Below are 25,907 nucleotides of genomic sequence, written 5' to 3' on the forward strand. Positions count from 1 at the left end.
CCCCCCCAACCCACCTCACTGTCACCCCCCAATCCCACCTCACCGTCACACCCCAAACCCACCCCACCGTCACCCCCCCAACCCACCTCACCGTCACCCCCCAACCCACCTCACTGTCACCCCCCCAAGCCCACCTCACCATCACCCCCACAAACCCACCTCACCGTCCCCCCCAACCCACCTCACTGTCATCCCCCAAGCCCACCTCACCGTCACCCCCCAAACCCACCTCATTATCACCCCCAAACCCACCTCACCATCACCCCAAAACCCTCCTCACCATCACCCCCCAACCCACCTCACTGTCAGCCCCCAAGCCCGCCTCATTGTCACCCCCCAAACCCACCTCACTGTCAACCACAAACCCACCTCACCGTCATCCCCCAAACCCTCCTCACCATCACCCCCAACCCACCTCACTGTCACCCCCCAAGCCCACCTCACTGTCACCCCCCAAACCCACCTCACCATCACCCACCAACCCACCTCACTGTCACCTCCCAAACCCACCTCACCATCATGCCCCAAACCCTCCTCACCATCACCCCCCAACCCACCTCACTGTCACCTCCCAAACCCACCTCACTGTCACCCCCCCCAACCCACCTCACTGTCACCTCCCAAACCCACCTCACGGTTACCCCACAAACCCACCTCACCATCACCCACCAACCCACCTCACCATCATCCCCAAACTCACCTCACTGTCAACTCCCTGAACCTACCTCACTGTCACCCCCCCGAACCTACTTCCACCGTCACCCCCCCCAAACCCACCTCACCATCAACCCCCAAACCCACCTCACCATCACCCCCAAACCCACCTCACCATCACCCCCAAACCCACCTCACCATCACCCCCAAACCCACCTCACCATCACCCCCAAACCCACCTCACCATCATCCCCCAAACCCTCCTCACCATCACCCACCAACCCACCTCACTGTCACCTCCCAAACCCACCTCACCATCATGCCCCAAACCCTCCTCACCATCACCCCCCAACCCACCTCACTGTCACCTTCCAAACCCACTTCACTGTCACCCCCTCAACCCACCTCACTGTCACTTCCCAAATCCACCTCACTGTTACCCCCCAAACCCACCTCACCATCACCCACCAACCCACCTCACTGTCACCCCCCCAAACCCACCTCACTGTCACCCCCCAAGCCCACCCCACTGTTACCCCCCCAAACACACCTCACCATCACCCACCAACCCACCTCAAGTCATCTCCCAAACCCACCTCACCATCATGCCCCAAACCCTCCTCACCATCACCCCCCCAACCCACCTCACTGTCACCCTCCAAACCCACTTCACTGTCACCCCCTCAACCCACCTCACTGTCACTCCCAATCCACCTCACTGTTACCCCCCAAACCCACCTCACCATCACCCACCAAACCCACCTCACTGTCACCCCCCCAAACCCACCTCATGCTCACCCCCCCAACCCACCTCACTGTCACCCCCCCAATCCCACCTCACCGTCACCCCCCAAACCCACCCCACCGTCACCCCCCAACCCACCTCACCGTCACCCCCCAACCCACCTCACTGTCACCCCCCAAGCCCACCTCACCATCACCCCCACAAACCCACCTCACCGTCACCCCCCCAACCCACCTCACTGTCATCCCCCAAGCCCACCTCACCGTCACCCCCCCAAACCCACCTCATTATCACCCCCCAAACCCACCTCACCATCCCCCCAAAACCCTCCTCACCATCACCCCCAACCCACCTCACTGTCAGCCCCCAAGCCCGCCTCATTGTCACCCCCCAAACCCACCTCACTGTCAACCACAAACCCACCTCACCGTCATCCCCCAAACCCTCCTCACCATCACCCCCAACCCACCTCACTGTCACCCCCCAAGCCCACCTCACTGTCACCCCCCAAACCCACCTCACCATCACCCACCAACCCACCTCACTGTCACCTCCCAAACCCACCTCACCATCATGCCCCAAACCCTCCTCACCATCACCCCCCAACCCACCTCACTGTCACCTCCCAAACCCACCTCACTGTCACCCCCCCAACCCACCTCACTGTCACCTCCCAAACCCACCTCACGGTTACCCCACAAACCCACCTCACCATCACCCACCAACCCACCTCACCATCATCCCCAAACTCACCTCACTGTCAACTCCCTGAACCTACCTCACTGTCACCCCCCCGAACCTACTTCCACCGTCACCCCCCCCAAACCCACCTCACCATCAACCCCCAAACCCACCTCACCATCACCCCCAAACCCACCTCACCATCACCCCCAAACCCACCTCACCATCACCCCCAAACCCACCTCACCATCACCCCCAAACCCACCTCACCATCATCCCCCAAACCCTCCTCACCATCACCCACCAACCCACCTCACTGTCACCTCCCAAACCCACCTCACCATCATGCCCCAAACCCTCCTCACCATCACCCCCCAACCCACCTCACTGTCACCTCCCAAACCCACCTCACTGTCACCTCCCAAACCCACCTCACGGTTACCCCCCAAACCCACCTCACCATCACCCACCAACCCACCTCACTGTCACCCCCCAAACCCACCTCACCGTCACCCCCCAACCCACCTCACCATCATCCCCAAACTCACCTCACTGTCAACTCCCTGAACCTACCTCACTGTCACCCCCCCGAACCTACTTCCACCGCCACCCCCCAAACCCACCTCACCATCAACCCCCAAACCCACCTCACTGTCACCCCCCAACCCACCTCACTGTCACCCCCCAAACCCACCTCACTGTCACCCCCCCAAACCCAGCTCCCTGTCACCCTCCAAACCCACCTCACTGTCACCCCCAAACCCACCTCACTGTCACCCTCCAAACCCACCTCACTGTCACCCCCAAACCCACCACACTATCAACCCCCTCAAATACATCCCCAATCAAACTCACTCTTCGTTTGCCCTGATTCACAGTGATTCGGATCTGGAACATTAGCTCCATTCCCCCTGTGAACTCCGGGAAACACAGTTGCTCCGAGAACTCAGATCAGCTGGCTCAGTGCAGTCAAAGGCTCAAATTGACAACTTCTGAGTACAGCTTGCTTTCACACAGTTTGTATCGCAGAACCGCTCATTAATCCATTAATGATCAAGAGAGACATGAAAAACATCCCCTGTTCCCACGACAGCAACAGACGCCGCCTAACACGGCGCAGTCAAATTCTCCTGCCAATCGACAGTTTTGTTTATTCAGTCACACGTACCTTCACTTTTGGTTTGAACTTGTCACACATTTTCCTATACCATTCAGCTATGGATTTCTGTAAAACAGGGCAAACCGATGCAAAGTCAGTTGGTGTAGTGTCAAACTGCACTGCGCTCAACATAGCGCCCCTTGACGCAATGTCACTCAATGCAATACCACTTGACAAAGTGTAACTACATACATTCTTTAATCTGCGTGACAGTCTTGCAACTAAGTTGAACCCAAGGTACAAGCTACTTCCTCTTTACATTGGGATCTGAAACTCTGTGGTAATGTGTCTCAGGTTCAGCACTCACTGCCACTAGAGCTGGATTTCCCAGTTCAGTGACTAGAGGGACTGGGGTCTCTCTGTACCTTCGAACATGCAGGTCAGCCCGTTTATTTATTTTTCATTCATTCATGGGATGCTGCCATCGCTGGCTAGGTCAGTTTTTGTTGCCCAAACCTAATTGCCCTTGAATGGTGAGCAGCCTTCTTGAACCTCTGCCGTCCATGTGCTGTAGGTACATCCACAGTGCTGGTAGGAAGACAGTTCCAGGATTTTGACCCAGTGGCTGTGAAGGGTCAAGATGGTGTGTGCCTTGGAGGAGAACTTGCAGATGGTGATGTTTAAATCCACAGATAAAGATTGGAATGTGTGCAAAAACACTGCAACACACTTTGTTGCTTTCTGCTTCAGATTGGAGTTGGTGTCAGAGGAGTTAGTGAGTGCCTAAGAACTCTATCATCTTCCCCAAGGGTAGCTTCTCTCTCCCTCATCAAAACCATGTGCCTACTATTTTTTTCTAGTATATTGTCCCTTACATTTGTTCATATAAACGTAATTTCCCATTAATCAGTCCAAGTGCAAACCTTGTTGCTTTGTTTTGATAAACTCTTAACCATCTCCTCCAAGTCAATTTTTAACTGATTTATCAGTGAATGTGTGTTTGTTTTGTTTTTTATAAATTTAGAGTACCCAATTTTTTTTTCCACAATTAAGGGGCCGATTTATTGTGACCAATCCACCTACCCTGCACATCTTCGGGTCTTGGGGATGAAACCCACGCAAACACTGGGAGAATGTGCAAACTTCACACAGACAGTGACCCAGGGCCGGGATCGAACCCGGGTTCCCAGCGGCATAGGCAGCAGTACTAACCACTGTGCCACCGTGCCGCCCATCAGTGAATTGAAATCATGTTGTGACTGCGATTCCAGGTTGTTTCTAGTAAACCAGGAGCAGCACAGAGCCCTGGCCATCTGCTCACTGTGACCTTTGACCCTTTACAATAGCCTGCTGTTTCATTCTGTTCAACAGTTAATGCAGGATGTCACTTGGTCTCTGCCAGGATAATTGTGTTTAGTGTGTGGAGAAGTCTCTCCTGTGGCACTTACTCAAAGTTCTTCTGGACGTTGAGGCACACTGAGACCCATGATAACTGAGTCTAGTGTATGGAGAAGTCTCTCCTGTGGCACTTCCTCAAAGTTCTTCTGGACGTTGAGGCACACTGAGACCCATGATAACTGAGTCTAGTGTATGGAGAAGTCTCTCCTGTGGCACTTTCTCGAAACTGTTCTGGAAGTTGAGGTACACTGCAGTAAATGAATTCTCCCTCCCCTGCATTAACGTGTGTTAATAATGTTGGTTTGGTCAGATTCTCCCTTTAAGGTCAATGCCTTTTATCATCAGATTCTGGCATGCTCTCTGAATATTGACAATGAAGTCCACACTGTACCTTCACCACGGTGGCAATATCCACATGGAGCTCATTATGTAAAGGACAGACCACTTGAAAGGCTTTCATGGAATAAATCTTCAACAAACACCTGAAAAATATTAAACCAAGTACAGAAAAAACAGGAGAGATGGAGGGGGAAAAATTGGGAGAGAGAGGGACCAGGAGACACAGAAAGAGAGAGACACACACAAACATACAAAAAAGAATGTGGAAATAGGTGGAGGAAGAGAAAAATAGTAAGATAGAGATGGAGAGAGGGAAACCAGGAGAGAAAGGCAGAATTGGGGGAAGGGATAAATGGACCAAAGAGAGACAGGCAGGGGAGAGAGATGGAGGAACAAGGTAAGAGTGACAGAATTAGGAAGAGAAGGGAAAGTGGAAGATGAAGAGAAGAGGGAAAGAAAGGGCAGTGACAAGGAGAAGGGCAATGAGGAGGCGGCGGATGGAGGAAGACAGAGACGAGGGGAGTCGGTAAAACATTAGAGAGACAGAAAGTGGGAGGAAAGGGATGAAGTGAGAGTTGGGAGGATTAGAGGGGTAAAAAGATCAAAAATGGGAAAGAGGACAGTAAAGGAGAGAGAGAGATAGACAAACAGAGAGAGAGAGAGAATTCTTAATTTTTTTTCATTTCAATTCCAACGATATTCTTGGCAAAACAAGTTACCCTACATGACGGCACATGCAGCTGCTTTCTCAACAGTTAACTTTGAGTGAGTAACTAAGGCACGCGGACCAGGTAGTCCCAAGTTTGAGAGTCAGTCTGTGCTGATTGGCAATAGGTTTGTGAATGTGATAACATAATTGGCCACATTGCCGAGTTCAAGAGGTGAAGCAAAACAATTGTCCACAGTTTACTCCTGATCACTATCCAGTGAAGAGATAGATGAACAATGTGTAAAATAATCTGTCTACACCCAATGTTTAGGTTTGTATTGCTATCCTCCTCCTTCAGGTATCTTGCTTTAAGATGGCACTGGCGGTCATGGATTCCCATTGGATTGGTCCATGGTTATACGTGGCAAAGTACTGCAGCTGCCATTGCCTTCTGTATCATGGCTGACCAGGAAACTCTCCTCCTCTTACCACCTTCCATCAAGTGTATTGGATACATTTACAGGCTGATAATCAACCTGTTCGGCCACATTAGAAACGCACCTTCCATGGCCATTGAATCCTGAAGTGGGACTTGAGCCTGGTGTTCCCAGAGTTTGGAATGCTGCCAATGAGTCACAAGGTCTATCTCCTGCCCCACTCTGATATTACAGGACTGAACCCCAGTGAGTGGAAACCTCGGGGCTGATCAGGTGGTTTACTTTTTGTTCCTCTGTGATGCACAGAGAAAAACACTGCCACATGCACTCACCCCCTCAACTGAGAGGCCTGCTTGTCTCAGTTTGGCCTGGTTTGGTCTGGCTCAGTTCAGCCTGGCCCCGCTCAGTCTGACCTTGTCTGTCTTGGTTTGGTCTGGTCTGGCCTGGCTCAGCCTGGTCTGGTCTGACCTAGTCTGGTCTAGTAGGTCCTGGCTCGGTCTGTTCTGGCCTGACATGGCTCAGTTCAGTCTGCATTACCTCAGCATCAGTTCTAGCTGCTTCAATGCCACTGGAACATTGAAGGGAAAAATGTGTCTCATCCTCTGCAGCAGCTCCCAGCTGTAGTCAATGAAAAGGACAAAATTGTCACCCAGGGACTCTTCCTGCAACAAACAAAAATTAAAGAAATGAAACAACTGCAATAACAATCAAAAAGGAGATCCCTGTGAGGAGTGGCCTGCCGCTCAGAGAATGCTGTAATCACCTGCAGAGCCTGGCACTCTGTATGCCAGGAGTAAGAGGGTGTGACTTGGGGCTAGCAAGGGAGTTGTTGGGCAGCATGGACAGCTCCTCCAATCTACACCCTGTCCTCCACAGCCCAGTCTGGACTGCCAGCTGGTGCAGCATGCACCTTGGTAGCAGGGCAGGTGCAAACCTCTGCGAAACATGTGAGTTATCGGGGCAGCACGGTAGCATTGTGGATAGCACAACTGCTTCACAGCTCCAGGGTCCCAGGTTCGATTCCGGCGTGGATCACTGTCTGTGCGGAGTCTGCACATCCTCCCCGTGTGTGCGTGGGTTTCCTCCGGGTGCTCCGGTTTCCTCCCACAGTCCAAAGATGTGAGGGTTAGGTGGATTGGCCATGATAAATTGCCCTTAGTGTCCAAAATTGCCCTTAGTGTTGGGTGGGGTTACTGGGTTATGGGGATAGGGTGGATGTGTTGACCTCGGGTAGGGTGCTCTTTCCAAGAGGTGGTGCAGACCCGATGGGCTGAATGGCCTCCTTCTGCACTGTAAATTCTATGATAAGTTATGACCTGGATCTACAAAGCCATGGTTAGCCCTTGAGGACTGTGAGCAGTTCTGGGAGTCACACCAGAGGAAGGATATGTGGAGGAAGTGCCGAATGGATTTGTTAGGATGATATCTGGCCTCAAAGAGACACATTCTGAGGAGAGATGACTCAAACTAGGTCCTTGGGATTCCTTAACGAATTTACAAGGTTAAGGGTAAGGGGTGAGTTTATCTAGGTTTTCACAATATTAAGGTTAACAGACAGAATCGACGGAGGGAAACAATTTCTGCTGGTTGAGGAGTGTTTTTTTTTAAAGACATTTTTATTGAGGTATTTTTGGCATATAAAACAATGACAATGTATAGTACCGTACAGAAGGAAAAGCAAGTGACGCATAGTAGAAACCACAACTCCGTTGTCGCAGGGACCTGTCTAAAACCACGCTACCCTAGCCCCCCCCCCCCCCCGCTGATGATTAATTCTCCGTGAAGAAGACAATGAAAGGCTGCCACCTCCGGGCGAACCCCGATAGTGAACCTCTCAAGACCGAGAAACTTCGCTATGTCCGATAGCCATGCTTCGGTCTTCGGGGGCTTTGAGCCCCTCCATGCCAACAGTATTCGTCGTCAGGCTACCAGGGAAGCAAAGGCCAAGACGCCGGCCTCCTTCTCCTCCTGGACGCCCAAGTCCTCCAACACTCCAAAGATTGCCACCTCCGGGCTCATTACCACCCCAGTTTTCAAAACCCGGGACATGAGGTCCGTGAATCCCTGCCAGTACCCTGGTTGAGGAGTCTTGGGCCAGGATTTTATGGCCCCGCCCACCAAAGATTCAATTGGCCGGCCGCATCCACCAGGGGGAGACACGTCACGGCAGGGCCATAAAATCCTGGACTAGGATTACAGTGCAGAGCCTACAAATTAGAGCCAGATTTCTCAGGAATGAACTCAAGAAACATCCGTGCAAAAGGTGGTAGAAATTTGGTTGCTGGGTCAATTGTTAATTTTAAATGAGTTTGACAGAATTTTCCTCAGTAAAGGTATTAAGGGATATGGGGCAGGTTGGTTGGGCTCAATGGTCTGCTCCTGTTCCTATATTCCTACTCCTAACTTTTTTCAGCTAATAAACACCAACTGACTGGAATTTGGAAAACGCATCAATTGAAATAACAATATCAAGTAATGAAATTTGATAATTTCACTGAGAAAGAGAGTTTAAATCTGTCACTGGCATGTAACTATCTTAAGTAAGATCTAAAGAGGATTGTTGTGTGTGCATTACACATATGCACAGGTGCACACACATACAGATACACATACAGATACACATGCAGATCACATGCAGATCACATGTTCTCGGTTTAAAGTAATGCTTTAAAAAACTTCAGTGGCATGAAACTTGCACACCTTGTGCTTTAGCAGACATACAACCTGCCACACCCACTGTTTCGGTTCAGTACTGAAGGCATGTGAAGTAGTGAAGAATGCTCATTCAACACCTAGATACTGTCCCTCCACATCCTGAGCATCTTACCTGCTCTTTGAGAAGAACATTAAACTTCAAAGTCTGGTCCAGGCCCTCAAGGAGTTGGAGAAGGAAACCATAGTCTACGGAACGGAAATGATGGTGTTTGCTGTAAGCCTGCCACTCGCTGCCAGGAGAAGGAAATTAACAGTTTAGCTGAGTCAGCTGCTGATCATTTCCTTCAGAACACTTCAGATTGTTTGAAGGGATGTTTGAAAAACCTTTATTCTGGATCTAACCCATACTGTATCTGCCTTGGGAATATTTGCTGGGACAGTGTAGAGAGTATTTTACTCTATCTAATCCCTTGCTGTACCTGCCCTAGGAGCGTTTGACGGGGACAGTGCAGGGGGAGCTTTACTCTGTATCTAACCTGTGCAGTACCTGCCCTAGGAGCGTTTGACAGGGACAGTGCAGGGGGAGCTTTACTCTGTATCTAACCTGTGCAGTACCTGCCCTAGGAGCGTTTGACAGGGACAGTGCAGGGGGAGCTTTACTCTGTATCTAACCTGTGCTGTACCTGCCCTAGGAGCGTTTGATGGGGACAGTGCAAAGGGTGCTTTATGCTGTATCTAACCTTTGTTGTACCTGCTCTGGGAGTGTTTGATTGGGAGGGTACAGAGCGAACTTTACACTGTATCTAACCTGTGCTGTACCTGCCCTAGGAGCATTTGGCGGAGACAGTGCAGAGGGAGCTTAACGCTGTATCTAACCTTGTGCTGTACCTGCCCTGGGAGTGATTGATAGAGACAGGGCAAAGGGAGCTTTTTGCTATACCTAATTTATGGTGTATCTGCTCTGGGAGAGCTTGATGGGCAGTGCTGAGGGAGCTTTACTCTGTATCCAATCCACTCTATGGCTGCCTTGGCAGTTTTTGATGTAGTTCTCTCTGCGAGCATTGTCTCCTCAACACTAACATTGTTCCCATCACAGAACCACAGAATGCCTACAATTGCACGTTATGAACTAGTCCCCTTCTCTTGCCTTTTCCCTGTACCCTTGCACATGTTTTCTATTCAAATACTGGATGAGGTTATTCATGAACCTTGCCCCTCTCCCGAGGTGGGGTAATCCTCAGGTTAAATCACCACAAGTCAGCTCACCCCCCTCAAAGGGGAAAGCTGCCTATGGTCATCTGGGGCTATGGCAACTTTACTTTATTCAAGTAATCATCTAATGCCCTCTTGAACTCCTCAATTGAACCTGCCTCCACCACACTTCCAGGCCGTGCATTCCAGACCCGAAAAGGTTTTTTTCTCACATCACATTTACTTCTTTTGCAAATCACTTTAAATCTGAGCCCTCTCGTTCTTGATCCTTTTACAAACGGGAACAGTTTCTCCCTATTACTCTGTCCAGCCCCCTCATGATTTTGAACATCTCTATCAAATCTCCTCTCAGCCTTCTTCTCTCCAAGGAGAACAGTCCCAACCTCTTCAAACTATCTTCTGAACTGAAGTTTCTCATCCCTGGAACCATTCTTGTAAACCTCTCCTGCACTCTCTCCAATGAGTTCACTGTACACAATACTCCAGCTGAGATCTAACTAGTGTCTTATACAAGTTCAGCATAATCTTCCTACTCTTGTACTCTATGCTCCCATTAGTAAAGCCCAGAATACTATGTGCTTTACTAGCTGCTTTCGCCACCTGTCCTGCACCTTTAATGATCTATGCACATATACACGCAAGTCCCTTTGCTCCTGCACCCTCTTAAGAATAGTCTCTTCATGTTATTCCTGCCAAAATGTATCACCTCACACTTCTCATTGAACTTTGTCTGCCACCTATCTCCCACTCCTCCAGCTTGTCTATACCCTTTTGAAGTTCTATACTATCCTCCTCAACAGTTTACGTTGCTTCCAAGTTTCATATCATCCGCAAATTTTGAAATTGTCCGCTGCACACCAAGATCTAGATCATTAATAGATATCAGAGCCGATCAAAGATGTACAAAAAGTAACTTGCAGGCTGATTGAGAAGGTGTGGCTGGATTCTCACTGAGCACGCTGCCTCTGTCTTCACAAAGGAGAGGGATGATGCAGACATTCTAGTTAAAGACGAATGTGAAGTATTAGATACGGTAAGCGCAGTGAGAGGAAGTACTGGAGGGTCTGGCATCCTTAGTTATACTGTATCACCAGGGCCAGATGGATTGCATCCCAGGCTGTTCAAGGAAGCCAGGGAGGAAATAGCAAATGCTTTGAGAATAATTTTCCAATCCTCACTAGATGCAGGTGAAGTCCTAGAGGATTGGAGGTTGCGAACATTGTATCATTATTTCAAAAGTGCGAGGAAAAGGCTAGAAAATTCTAGGCTGATCAGTCTGACTTCGGCATCACTGGGTGATTTGTTGTAATAAATTGTGAGAGGCAGGATAAACTGTCACTTAGAAAGGCACTGATTGATCGGGTATAAGCAGCATGGTTTTGTGGAGGGGGTGGGACAGGCGAGATCACGCCTTACGAACTGAATTTTTTGAGGAAGCGACGAGGGGGATTCATGAGGGTAGTGCCATGGATATTGTCTACATGGTTTTCAGTAAGGCATTTGACAAGGTCATATTCGGCCAGCTGGTCAGAAAAGTGAGATCTCTTGGGATACAGGGGAAGGTGGCAGGTTGGATCCAAAATTGGCTCAGTGACAGGAAACAAAGGGCAATAGTCAATGAATGTTTTTGCAAATGGAAAACAGTTCCAGTGGTATTCCACAGGGCCCAGTGTTGGGGAACTTGCTGTTGGTTGTATACATCACAGAATCACAGAATTTACAGTGCAGAAGGAGGCCATTCAGCCCATCAAGTCTGCGCCGGCCCTTGGAAAGAGCTCCCCACGTAAGCCCACACCTCCACCCTATCCCTGTAACCCCACTTTACCTAACCTTTTTTGGACACTAAGGGCAACTTAGCATAGCCAATCCACCTACCCCTACACATCTTTGGACTCTGGGAGGAAACCGGAGCACACGGAGGAAACCCACGCAGACACGGGGAGAACGTGCAGACTCCTCACAGACAGTGACCCAAGCTGGGAATCGAACCTGGGACCCTAGCGCTGTGAAGCCATTGTGCTGCCCTGAATAAATGATTTAGACATAAAAGTGGGTGGGATGATTGGGAAATTAGCAGGTGACACAAAAATCGGCCATGTAGTTGATAGTGAAGAGGATAGCTGCCTACTTCAGATGATATCAATAGTTTGATTGAGTGGGCAGAGAGGTGGCAAATAGAATTAAATCCAGAAAAGTGTGAGGTCATGCATTTGGGGAGGACAAACAAAGCATGGGAATACAAGACATTGAAAGGGCGGCACAGTGTTTAGCATTGTTACCTCACAGCGCCAGGGACCCGGGTTCAACTCCAGCCCTCGGTGACTGTGTGGAGCATGCATGTTCTACCCATGTCTGTGTGGGTTTCCTCCGGTTGTTCCGGTTTCCCCCCACAATCCAAAGATGTGCAGGTTGGGCAGATTGGCAATGCTAAATTGCCCCTTAGCGTCCAAAAGGTTAGGTTGGGTGACTGGAATATGGTGGGACATGGGCCTCGGTAGGGTGCTCTTTCAGAGGGTCGGTGCAGACTCGATGGGCCGAAAGGCCTCCTTCTACACTGTAGTGATTCTATGAGGGGTTGGGAAATGAGAGACCTTGGAGTGCATATCCACAGGTCCCTGAATGTGGCAAGACAGATGGACAAGGTGGTTAAGAAAGCATATAGAATGCTTCTCTTTGGGCGGCACGGTGGCGCAGTGGTTAGCACTGCTGCCTCACGATGCAGAGGAACCGGGTTCAACCCCGACCCTGGGTCACTGTCCGTGTGGGGTTTGCAAGGAATGCTTTCCTTTATTGGGTGAGATATTGAATACAAAAGCAGGGATGTAATGATGGAATTGTATAAAACACTGGTTAGACTACAGCTGGTGTTTTGTGTACAGTTCTGGTCACCACATTACAGGAAGGACATAATTGCTCTGGAAAGAGTGCAGAGGCGATTTACAAAAATGCTGCCAAGGCTTGAAAATTCCAGCTATGAGGAACAATTGGGTAGGCTAGGATTGTTTACCTCAGAACAGAGGAGACTGAGAGGTGACCTAATTGAAGTGTAAAAGATTATGAGCTAGATTTGATAAACAGGAAAGTCCTGTTTTCCCTAACTGAGGGTCAGTTACCAGGAGCATAGATTTAAGGTGATTGGTAGAAGGATTAGAGGAGACACAAGAAAATGCTCTTTTATCCAAAGGGTGGGGAGCGTTTAGAATTCACTGCCTAAATCGATGGTTGAGGACGAAATGCGCAACTCATTTAAAAGGATCTACATCTAAAGTGCTGTAAACTGCAGGGCAACTGACCAGGTGCTGGAAAATGAGCAGCTAGTTTCTCTTTTCTCTTTTTTGGCTGACACCAACATGATGGGCTGAATGGCCTCTTTCCATGGCGTGACATTTCTATAGTTCTATGAGGAAAAACTAGACCGACTCCTGGGGAACTCCACTTCAAACCTTCCTCCAGCCCTAAAAATAGCCATTAACCATTACTCTGTTTCCTATTACTCAGGTAAATGTTGTATCCATATTGCTACTGTCCTTTTTATTCAATGAGCTATAATTTTTCTTACAGGTCTGTTTTGTGGCACTATATTGAATGCCTTTTGAAAATCCATGTGCACCACATCAACCGCATTACCCTCATCAAACCACCCGGTTACCTCTTCAAAACCCCCAGAAAATTAGTCAACCACGATTTCTCCTTTAGGAATCTATGCTGGCTCTTCCTAATCAACCAATACTTTTCCACATGACTACTAATTCTATCTTGAATACTTACAAGCTGAAGTTAAACTGACTGGTCTGTAAATGCTGGGGCTATCCTAACAACCCTTTTTGAACAAGGGGGTAATGTTTGCAAATCTCCAGTCCTTTGGTTCCTACCCAGAGTCTTGGAAAGACTGAAAGGTTATGGATAGTGCCCCTGCAATTTCCACTCAATTGCAGGGGCTTCCTTCAATATTCTTGGATGCACCTCATCCAGCCCTGGTGCCATGTCAACTTTAAGTACTGACAGCCTATTCAACACTAGATAAACAGACTAGGAGTTTCTGTATTCCTAAAACTGCAGAGACCTGAATGAATCTACAGTGAAACCATTACAGGTTGCAAACAGACTTGGATCTGAAAGCTTACTTTGCAGGAAGGTCTGCTTAAAGACAACCATCTGAAACAAAGACTCTTTTTGCTTTTCCTTTTATCTTCATCCCTCTCCTCCCCTCTGTGTGTGTCTGTCTTGTGTGTGTGTGTGTGTGTTTGAGTGTATGTGTGTGTGTGTATACATATAGAGGATAGAGTGTGGGATTAGGAATTAAATGATAGTTAACTAGTTGTATTTACTGCATATTTCATATAGTTCTTGTTATAAATAAAACATAACTGTGTTTAAACTTACAAACCTGGTGACCGTAATTATTGGCAGCCAAGGTACAAAGACTTGGGTGATATTTCTAAGAATTATTGGTTAATTCAAATGTGTTGTGACTCAGGGTCACGTGGGGCTGGAATTGGCCGCGCAATGGCCCAATGTATCATAGCAGTGGGCTATAGACTACATCGAACAATGTTATTGCTCCTTTTTGTTCCCTAGCTCAAACCAAATTGATTATGTTCTTGAACACTCTGGGACAATTTTCTACCTAGCTCCGCAAATGTCCTGCAGCCACTGTGGCATCCTTGATTCTGGCACTAGAGTGGCAACATGCCAACCTGGCGTCATGTCTACGGATGCATAAATGCCGGTCTGTTCCCTTAACTAATGAATTCCTGCTAATTATTACTCTTCCTTTTTTCATGCCCCCCCTCCTGTACAGCCGAGCTGCTTGTAGTGCCACAGATTTGGCTCTGACTGCACTCTGAGGAACCAGTGCCCTCACCAGCTTCAAAACTGGAAAACCGATTTGTGAGCAGGATACCAGATGACTCCCGAACTGCCTGTCTAGTTCTCTTGGACTGCCTGATGGTCACCCATTCCCTTTCTGTCTCCAGGAGCCTAAGTTGCGGTGTGGCCACCTCTCAAAATGTGCTATCAACATAGATCACGGCATTGTCAAACTCAGGGGCGCCACCCGCGGGTGGGTCGCGGGCGGGTGTCAGGAGGGTCGCGGAGCTGCCTGTCGCGGCGATCCTGATCGCGCAAATCTGCCGCAGCAGACGGCTGTTAATAGCGCCGGCTGCAAGTGGCCTTCAAAATGGCCGCAAACATGTAAAGAAAATGCAGCCGCACTGCGCATGCGTACCAGATGATCGGGCACGCATGCGCAGTGCGGCCGCTTTTTTTCTTAAACGGTCGCAGCTTTTTGTTTACAAGTCTGAGGGGGGGAGGGGGTTTATTCATTTATTTTATTCATTTAATTTTTATTTTTTTCATTTATTTTATTTTTTTTACAAGCTCGAGGGGATTTATTTGTTAAAATTTTAAAAGGAAAAAATTCGAAACTTTGGACAGATGGCGACTCCATACTTTCCGACACCGGAAGGCTTCACCTTCATGCAAAAGTTTCCATTGGAGGAGCGTGTACGAGGGCCAAAGGGACCCCAAACCATTTCCTCCATTTTTGTCAGCAGCAAACAAGGTAAGAGAAAATGGTGGGTTGTGAAGTTCGGTCAGAGTAGGTCGCGTAGGTCGGCTGGCATGCGTCGCAAAGGTCGGCCGGGTTGGGTCCCGAAAGTTGGCCGGTTGGTAAAAATGGGTCCCTGGAAGAAAAGTTTGAAGAACACTGACATAGATCACGGCCTTGTACATGAGCCACAGTAATTCCAGACGCTGCCCGAGCTCTGAAACCTGGTGCTCAAATGTTTTCAGCTGGTGACACTTCCTGAATATGTAGGTCGTCTAGGACACCAGCAGTGTCCATGACTTCCCACATATTATAGGCCACACATTCCACTTGGCCGAGCTGTCCTGCCATTACTTAACCTCACTTTGCTTACGTTAACTTTATTTTAATTTGGTTTACTTATATTACTTTATTTCTGTAGGACTGAATTTCCCCTTACTCCCGGTGTTTCTCACTTAAATCCAAATGTAGCTATTTCTTTTAAAATAATACACTTTTCTAACTTACAGCAATTTAAAGAAAGGGATGAGCACAATAAACTAAAACAAAGCCATGACTGAGAAGAACATCAGGCTTTACTTTTTGAAATTCCTGATTACCAACAAGACAGAAGCTAATATGAAAATTGTACTCACACAGCTGCCTTCAGTTGAGGTGAAAGGTCAACTTGCATGGCATGGTGGGAAAGAATAGTCACAGCATGTCTGCTGAGTTTGCCAGACCAGCTGTTATGGTCTTCCTGTGGCAAAGAGGTGGTGACAAAATTAGTTGCACGGTTACTGGTTTTGCAAAGATATTTTTAACTCTGATGTTGACATCACTATGAGGCAACTGTGTTTCACGGCAAGTCCCCAGATGCTGAGTGTATCTCTGCCCCCCCCCCCCCCCCCCCCCCCCCCCGCCCCCGCCACCCCACCCAGGTTCCCATTCAGCAGGTGTGAATGAAGCCAGTGAATGGCAGGAGGTTCCTCCACAGTGAGGGAGTCACAATCAAATTTGATCCCCATAGCATCTCACCCCATCTCCACTGCCTCAACAGCAGTAGTCCTGACTTCTTAGCCAAGGATGTGGAGACTAGTTACTAAACCTAGCACAGTCCCGACTGATATCAACAAACACAGCACCTGGCAATGGAATCTGAGGCCACCCATCAATTCCATTACTTCAATTTCTAAATGCCATGTATAGACAATATGCTAGGATTTTTTTTTTTAATTGGTGGCACAAAAGGTTCAAATTGACATATTGAGGGCCAGGAGTTGCCAAAGACACTAAATATTCCAGTATAACATCATCCACTGGAGTCAGCCACTGCTCTTGCTGTTTACTTCTGTTTATAATGAAGTGATGCTCACCTGGAAATCAGGGTTCTCAATCTCCAACAGTTGCCTCAGCAACAACTCATGGATTTTCTCACCACTCGTCTTCTTACACAACTCCGTACCTCTCTGCAAAGGAGACAATAATGACAGCAGTCTCAAATACCGAGAGATTATCCTACTTCTCTCCCTTCTTCTCCGAAAGGTGCACACTTTCATTGGCATACAGTTCCCCTCCTCCCCTGAAGGTGCTGATTCTCACTGGGGTACAGTTCCCCTCCTCCCCTGAAGGTGCTGATTCTCACTGGGGTACAGTTCCCCTCCTCTTCTGAACGTGTTGATTCTCACTGGGGTACAGTCCTCCTCCTCTCCTGAAGGTGCTGACTCTCACTGGGGTACAGTTCCCCTCCTCTCCTGAAGGTGCTGACTCTCACTGGGGTACAGTTCTCCTCCCCCTCTGAAGGTGCTGACTCTCACTGGGGTAGTTTCCCTCCTCTCCTGAAGGAGCTGACTCTCACTGGGGTATGGGTCCTTTCCTCTGACTCTCGGAGAACATTTCCATTGACAGAATATGGCAATGGTATGCTCAGCCTAGTGACGATGGTTGATGAATGAGTGCAGACAGTGGGTTGGTTCTCACAGGATCTTCCAACATGAACTCATGTCCATAACTCAGGGCAGGCAGTTTACTATCAGCTGCCATGGCGTTGTTGATTTTAAGGGCATTATTAAGAAGACTTGACAAAACCCTCACTGACCCAAGGCAAATGCTCTGATTCTGCAGTGTAACTGGGTAAATTACATCTCTGTCCCTTCCCGCCCTGCCTGGAACATTACCTGTGACATAGTCAGTGTCAGGATGAGGTGACAATCTCCCTGCACTCGAGAAGAGCTTGATCGAGGCTCTAGTTTAAACCAGTTATCAAATCCTTCGACCGGAATCTCCTGGGAAACAAACGGCAAAAAATTAATTTGTGAATCAGATCAGCTGGAGTCTGGGAGCGAGCTTGCGCCTGAGTCACTGTCAGGCCTGGGATTCAGACCAGGTGCACTGTTTGACTAGCAGTAAAAAAATAAAATGAAAGGCTCTTTAGTTGACTGCAGGAAGCATTCATAATAAGGCAGGTAAGCTAATGGCACAAATAAATGGTTTGGATTTAATCGCCACTACAGGTGCGTGGTCACAAGGTGAATAATGTTGAGAAAATAACATTCCACGGTATAAAGCATTTTTAAAATTCAGACAGAAGGAGGAGGAGTAGCCCATATAGTAAAGGGCAGAAGGAGGAAGAGTAGCCCATATAGTAAAGGGCAGAAGGAGGAAGAGTAGCCCATATAGTAAAGGGCAGAAGGAGGAAGAGTAGTCCATATAGTAAAGGGCAGAAGGAGGAAGAATAGTCCATATAGTAAAGGGCAGAAGGAGGAGGAGTAGTCCATATAGTAAAGGGCAGAAGGAGGAGGAGTAGCCCATATAGTAAAGGGCAGAAGGAGGAGTAGTCCATATAGTAAAGGGCAGAAGGAGGAGGAGTAGCCCATATAGTAAAGGGCAGAAGGAGGAAGAGTAGTCCATATAGTAAAGGGCAGAAGGAGGAGGAGTAGTCCATATAGTAAAGGGCAGAAGGAGGAAGAGTAGCCCATATAGTAAAGGGCAGAAGGAGGAAGAATAGTCCATATAGTAAAGGGCAGAAGGAGGAGGAGTAGCCCATATAGTAACGGGCAGAAGGAGGAAGAGTAGTCCATATAGTAAAGGGCAGAAGGAGGAAAAGTAGTCCATATAGTAAAGGGCAGAAGGAGGAAGAGTAGTCCATATAGTAAAGGGCAGAAGGAGGAAGAGTAGCCCATATAGTAAAGGGCAGAAGGAGGAAGAGTAGTCCATATAGTAAAGGGCAGAAGGAGGAAGAGTAGCCCATATAGTAAAGGGCAGAAGGAGGAGGAGTGGTCCATATAGTAAAGGGCAGAAGGAGGAAAAGTAGTCCATATAGTAAAGGGCAGAAGGAGGAAGAGTAGTCCATATAGTAAAGGGCAGAAGGAGGAGGAGTAGTCCATATAGTAAAGGGTGGCATAAGGATGGTAGTGTGAAAGGATCTTGGTTTAGAAGATCAGGAACTGGAACAGTGTGGGTGGGGATTAGGAATAACGAGGGTCAGAAAACTCTGGTGGGAATAGAATATAGGCCCCCTAACAATAAACTACATTGTTGCGCAGAGCATCAAGCAACAAATAATTGGTGGTTGTAACAAAGGCAATGCATTCACATTGGGGGGCTTTTAATCTTATATAGACTGGACAAATCAAATTGACAAAGGTAGTCTGGATGATGGGCCTGTAGAAAGCTTTCTCAACAGTTTCCTGAACAATGTGCTGTGGAACCAACTGGTGATAAAGCTATTTTATATTGAATATTGCGCAATGAGGCAGGTTTAATTCGTAATGACGTAGTGAAACGATCCTTGAGCATTTGTCATGCCCAGTAAAGATACTGAAGGTCAGGTGACCTATTGTAAGTTATACTCAGGCAGGAGTTAACACATACAAACATACAAAGTAGGAGCATAAGTAGGCCAATCGGCCCCTCAAAACTGCTGTGCCACTCAATAAGGTCACGGCTGATCTGTATGTGTTGTGTTCCATATTTCCCATCTATATCTGATAACCTTTGATTCCCTTTTCCAACAAGGATCTATTTACCGGGGCGGCATGTGGCACAGTGGTTAGCACTGGTACTGCGACGCCGAGGACCCGGGTTCAAATCCTGGCCCTGGGTCACTATCCATGTGGAGTTTGCACATTCTCCCCTTGTCTGCGTGGTTTTCACCCCAGAACCCAAAGATATGCTGGTTAGGTGGATTGGCCACACTAAATTGCCCCATAATCGGAAAAAAAAAGAAAAAATAATTGGCCACTCTAAATTTAAAAGAAAATAATCTATTTACCTCTGCTTTAAAAATATTTAGTCTTCCCACTTCCACTGCCTTCTGAGGCCGAGAGTTCCAACTTTGCACCACCCTCTGAGAGAAAAGGTTTCTCCTCATCTCTGTCCTAAAAGGGCAACATCTAATTTTAAAACGGTGCCCCCTAGTTCTGGACTCACCTATAAGAGGAAACATCCTCTCCATGTCCAACTTATTTCCAGAAAGCCATTAAAATTGTAAATATCTATGGCTGGATTGCCATCCTTTCCACTTGCAAATTTATACCTCCTATTGTCTATGTAGTTACCAAAACGCAAAATCAATAGCATCCCAGACTCAGGGGGCTAGATTCTCCATAGCCCCATGCCGAAATTGTGATCGACGATTGGGTGGAGAATGGATTCCCACTCCCGGAATCGTGGCCAGCGCCGGTTTGACGCATTTTGCGATACTCCGCTCCCTCCAAACTGGCGTCAGTGTGGCGCGTGCCACGTGGCGCTTCAATGCTGTTGGCGCTTCATTGGCCGGCTCACCCGCGATGCTCCGCCCCTGATGGGCTGAGTGCATGATGGCGTGGGCCACGTGACAGTGTCCAGCGCTGCCACACTCGTCCGGCGTTGGCCCAGGGGAGGCTTCTGCGAGGGCTGGGGGACTGGTGGGGAGTGACCAGGGGGTGGGCTGTGGGGTCGCAGTTGGCGGGTTAGGGTTCGAGCACAGCCGGCGCCATGTTTTACGGTGCAACCGGTGCAGGTCGTCAGCCCTGCGCTTGTGCGGCCTGGGACCCGGCCATTCACTGGCCGGTGCTAGCCCCTCATTGGTACTGGAATCGGTGAGGGGTCGTGCCAATTTTCCTGTTGTGAACCTCCCGCAGATTCTTCATTCGTGCCGGACTTAGCCTCAGAAACGGAGAATTCAACCCAGGGTCTCTGAGTCCAAAACTTAAGAAAGAGAGGTGTGGGGAAATCAGTTTATCATGAGCAAGTGTGAATAGACACTGTTCATCCACTATTGTGCAGCAATGGCTTCTAACTTCAAACTATCAATCCTGCAGTAGAAGCTCTGGTCACATGATCGAAACTGACTTCAGAAAATGGATCATATTGCTCCAAGAACCAGCCAGAGACAAAACAGTCTGGAAATCAACAAGCCACAAGTGGGACCATCCTCCAACAAGAAGAGAGGAAACCTGCCTAATGAAACCAGTCAACCTAGACAGTGAGGAAAGGGCTGATTTGTCTTCATCTGTAAAACTTCATCTCCAAAGAAACTCCTCTGCAACTTTGTCTGGTAACCCAGAAACTTCCAACTTCCATTTATCTCCAAAGTTCCACCAGTGACAACCCACCCTGGCCTGCAACACAAAGGCTGAATTCAAAATGTGATTTACTTCTCATTCACTAAATGTCATTTTTTTTTAGCAATACTCTTGTTATTCTGTTAATAACCTAAATGCATACTTCATCTCTAGATTCATCTTTACTTATATGCGTGTGTGTTTGAGGGAGTGAGTGTTTTGTTACATTTACATTTAGGGGTGTTATGTGAATAAATATTTATCTTTCATCCTAATTTAAACTTAACAAAAAATCTGCCTATTATTAAAAGTCGCACTCATGTGAAACGACCCGGGCCCCCGGGAGGCCATAGTCGGGGTGTCGGACCAGCCGGGGTTGGAAATGGGCGCGGAAGCAGATGTTGTAGCCTTCGCCTCGTTGATCGCCCAAAGGCGGATCCTGTTAGGGTGGAGATCAACCTCTCCACCCTGTGCCCTGGCGTGGCGGGGGAGGGGGGGGGGGGGGGGGGCCTGCTGGAATTCTTGACACTTGAAAAGGTCAAATTTGAACGGAGGGGAAGGATGCAGGGGTTTAAAATTCATGGGCGTTATTCATTATGCACTTTCGAGAATTGGATCACATCGAACATTAGGGGGGTTGGGGGCTGGGAGGGTTGGGGGGAGGGGGCTGTATGTGTTAATGGTGAATATGGGTGATTCCTGATTCCTTTTTGTCATTTGTTTATGTTAACATGCGGGCCAATGTCTGGGGTTTGGTGGGAGGATGGGGTCGTTGTTATTGATTTGGGGATTGACATTAGCTGAGTTTAGGAGGAACTTCTTCGCCCAAAGGGTTGTGAATCTATGGAATTCCTTGCCCAGTGAAGCAGTTGAGGCTCCTTCATTGAATGTTTTTAAGATAAAGGTAGATAGTTTTTTGAAGAATAAAGGGATTAAGGGTTATAGTGTTCGGGCCGGAAAGTGGAGCTGAGTCCACAAAAGATCAGCCATGATGTCATTAAATGGCGGAGCAGGCTCGAGGGGCCAGATGGCCTACTCCTGCTCCTAGTTCTTATGTTATGTTCTTATTACATTCGTTACTGATTATTGTTTATTGTTGGGTGTAAATTTGGGAGAAAATGTGAAAAAGGAGGAGAATAAAAAATATTTTTTTAAAAAGTCGCACCACTGAAGAGGTTTAAAATACTCTCTCCAAAAGAACATTTTTTTGCAGACAACCGAGTGATAAGGAAGAAGGGGAAAAGTTATCCCCCATCTCTCCCCATCCACAATAGATGGAAAAGGGTGACCAAAGTATTGATAAAAAGAGAAAAGCTAGAATACGAAAGTAAACTAGCCAGGTAGAGAGGAGCTATAGTAAGGATCGGTCTCCCATTTAAGCTGGCTTCTCACAAGGGCCATTAGTCTCTGGAATACTCTCCTCAGCCTCCCCGGACAGGCGCCGGAATGTGGTGACTAGGGGCTTTTCACAGTAACTTCATTGAAGCCTACTCGTGACAATAAGTGATTTTCAATTTTTCACAGAGAGCAGTGGAGGCTGGGTCATTGAATATATTCAAGGCTGAGTTAGACAGATTTTTGATCGACAAGGGAGCCAAGGGTTATTGGGGGGGGGGGGGGGGGGGGTGTCAACAGGCAAGTGGATTAAGGCCACAATCAAATCAGCCATGATTTTATTGAATGGTGCAACAGTCTCAAGGGGCCAAATGGCCTACTCATGCTCCTATTTCCAATGAACTTCTAAGCAGAAGCAAGAGAAATCATCATGGGAAGTGAGAAAATGGCAGAGACATTGGACAAATATTTTATGTATGTCTTCCCAGTCGAAGGCACAAATTATGTGCGAGAAGCAGAGAGTAACCAAGGAGCTAATCAGAGTGAAGAATTCAAGGTAATTAATAGCAGCAAAGGAAAAATATTGGAGAAACATAAGGGGCAAAAAGCTGACACAACCCCAGGACCTGATGGCCTACATCCTAGGGTTCTAGGAGAGGTGGCTGCAGAAACAGCCGATGAACCAGCTATAATTTCCTAGATTCTTGAATGGTCTGAGCAGATTTGAAATGAGCAAATGTAACACTATTCAAGAAAGGAGGAAGAGAGAGAATAGGGAACTACAGGCCAGATAGCCTGAAATCCGCCATCAAACAATGGCTGGAATTTGTGTATTTTACCAATGCACGAAGAGACAGAGGGTGGAAGTTTCCCATTTTCGCTGTGCTGGTTGAGGCAAGGAAACCAGCGTGCAACTTGGAGACTGCACAGCTGGCTTGTCACGCCAGAGAATCCAACACTTGCTGCAGGTGTGGCCCACACTGTCTGATTGGCGGGACGGGGAAGGGCACACTGATCTCCAATAAAAAACAATGAACTCACCCCCACCCCCACAACCTCTCTCCACTTACACGGAGGTTCCCCACCCCCACAGGCACAAGGGGATCCAAAGCCATGGATACGGGGAATCCCCCCCATTGCATAAGGAGAACCATCCCCAATGGAGCTCCTCAGAGGGCCACCCCTTGGCGCTGACCTTGAGGGCAGTGCCAGGATACTGCCTGGGCATGTCCCTCTCCTCCCGGGCGGCATTCTTACTTGTGCACCCCCCAGTGGGTTCACCTGGTTCAAGTTTTGCAAAACATGTTGTAAATGCCAGCGAGGGGGGAACGTGAGGAGCAGGCAGGCAGGAAAGTTATGTTGAGGTAGATCAACCATGATTATATTGAATAGTGGTTTAAGTGACTGTACGGTTTGCCTCTACTCCTGTTACTTATGCTCTTCGATCCTGAAGTAGCGATTGGCGCTTGTGGTGCAGTCCAGAATCCAGGGAACAGTCTGGGGTTCCATCCTAGTTTGGGACTTCTAGGAGAGGGCGTGTTTGGAGATGAGCCAGGATTGCATTGTGCACTGTTCTGCAAGCCTGTCCCAGTCCTCTGTTCTGTCTGTCAAACTTACACTGACTGGGATATCAAGACAGCCAAGGAAATCATCGTTTTCTTCCTGCGATCCGGCAGCCGCGTTGGTTCGAGCCGACTTCACAATCTGTTTGAAGTATCTACACAATCAAAATAACAATCAGAAAAATGTACCAGAGCAGAGAAACCAAATAATGTGAATGGGTGAAGGGGCATAAAGAGACAGCGGTGCACTGCCTGTTAGCCCTGTAATAGGACAGCGGTGCACTGCCTGTTAGCCCTGTAATGGGACAGCGGTGCACTGCCTGTTAGTCCTGTAATGGGACAGCGGTGCACTGCCTGTTAGTCCTGTAATGGGACAGCGGTGCACTGCCTGTTCTCCCTGCAATGGGACAGGGGTGCACTGCCTGTTAGCCCTGTAATGGGACAGCGGTGCACTGCCTGTTAGTCCTGTAATGGGATAGCGGTGCACTGCCTGTTCTCCCTGTAATGGGACAGCGGTGCACTGCCTGTTCTCCCTGCAATGGGACAGGGGTGCACTGCCTGTTAGCCCTGCAATGGGACAGCGGTGCACTGCCTGTTCTCCCTGTAATGGGACACGGTGCACTGCCTGTTATCCCTGTAATGGGACAGCGGTGCACTGCCTGTTCTCCCTGTAATGGGACAGCGATGCACTGCCTGTTAGTCCTGTAATGGGACAGCGGTGCACTGCCTGTTCTCCCTGCAATGGGACAGCGGTGCACTGCCTGTTCTCCCTGTAATGGGACAGCGGTGCACTGCCTGTTCTCCCTGCAATGGGACAGCGGTGCACTGCCTGTTCTCCCTGTAATGGGACAGCGGTGCACTGCCTGTTCTCCCTGCAATGGGACAGCGGTGCACTGCCTGTTATCCCTGTAATGGGATAGTGGTGCACTGCCTGTTATCCCTGTAATGGGACAGCGGTGCACTGCCTGTTAGCCCTGTAATGGGACAGGGGTGCACTGCCTGTTAGCCCTGTAATGGGACAGCGGTGCACTGCCTGTTCTCCCTGTAATGGGATAGCGGTGCACTGCCTGTTATCCCTGTAATGGGATAACGGTGCACTGCCTGTTCTCCCTGCAATGGGACAGCGGTGCACTGCCTGTTATCCCTGTAATGGGATAGCGGTGCACTGCCTGTTATCCCTGTAATGGGACAGCGGTGCACTGCCTGTTATCCCTGTAATGGGACAGCGGTGCACTGCCTGTTCTCCCTGCAATGGGACAGCGGTTCACTGCCTGTTAGCCCTGTAATGGGACAGCGGTGCACTGCCTGTTCTCCCTGTAATGGGACAGCGGTGCACTGCCTGTTCTCCCTGTAATGGGACAGCGGTGCACTGCCTGTTAGCCCTGCAATGGGACAGCGGTGCACTGCCTGTTCTCCCTGCAATGGGACAGCGGTGCACTGCCTGTTAGCCCTGTAATGGGACAGCGGTGCACTGCCTGTTATCCCTGTAATGGGACAGCGGTGCACTGCCTGTTAGCCCTGCAATGGGACAGCGGTGCACTGCCTGTTAGCCCTGTAATGGGACAGCGGTGCACTGCCTGTTAGCCCTGTAATGGGACAGCGGTGCACTGCCTGTTAGTCCTGTAATGGGACAGCGATGCACTGCCTGTTAGTCCTGTAATGGGACAGCGATGCACTGCCTGTTAGTCCTGTAATGGGACAGCGGTGCACTGCCTGTTAGTCCTGTAATGGGACAGCGATGCACTGCCTGTTAGTCCTGTAATGGGACAGCGATGCACTGCCTGTTATCCCTGTAATGGGACAGGGGTGCACTGCCTGTTATCCCTGTAATGGGACAGCGGTGCACTGCCTGTTCTCCCTGTAATGGGACAGCGATGCACTGCCTGTTATCCCTGTAATGGGACAGGGGTGCACTGCCTGTTATCCCTGTAATGGGACAGGGGTGCACTGCCTGTTCTCCCTGCAATGGGACAGCGGTGCACTGCCTGTTCTCCCTGTAATGGGACAGCGGTGCACTGCCTGTTCTCCCTGCAATGGGACAGCGGTGCACTGCCTGTTAGCCCTGTAA

At 48.8% G+C, this 25,907-nt stretch overlaps 1 protein-coding gene across 1 annotated transcript in view; it reads right to left on the minus strand.

The window, feature by feature from the left end:
• baiap3 (BAI1 associated protein 3) overlaps positions 1–25,907 on the minus strand; it is a 148,956-nt gene that overhangs the window by 64,378 nt on the left and 58,671 nt on the right. The window contains 8 exon segments of the mRNA XM_038819325.1: positions 3,249–3,305; positions 4,969–5,059; positions 6,540–6,664; positions 8,830–8,947; positions 16,053–16,156; positions 16,773–16,865; positions 17,574–17,681; positions 23,895–23,994. Of these exon segments, the coding sequence (XP_038675253.1) occupies positions 3,249–3,305; positions 4,969–5,059; positions 6,540–6,664; positions 8,830–8,947; positions 16,053–16,156; positions 16,773–16,865; positions 17,574–17,681; positions 23,895–23,994 (796 nt within the window).

Source organism: Scyliorhinus canicula, chromosome 15, assembly GCF_902713615.1.
Source record: "Scyliorhinus canicula chromosome 15, sScyCan1.1, whole genome shotgun sequence".
Lineage (NCBI taxonomy): Eukaryota > Metazoa > Chordata > Chondrichthyes > Carcharhiniformes > Scyliorhinidae > Scyliorhinus > Scyliorhinus canicula.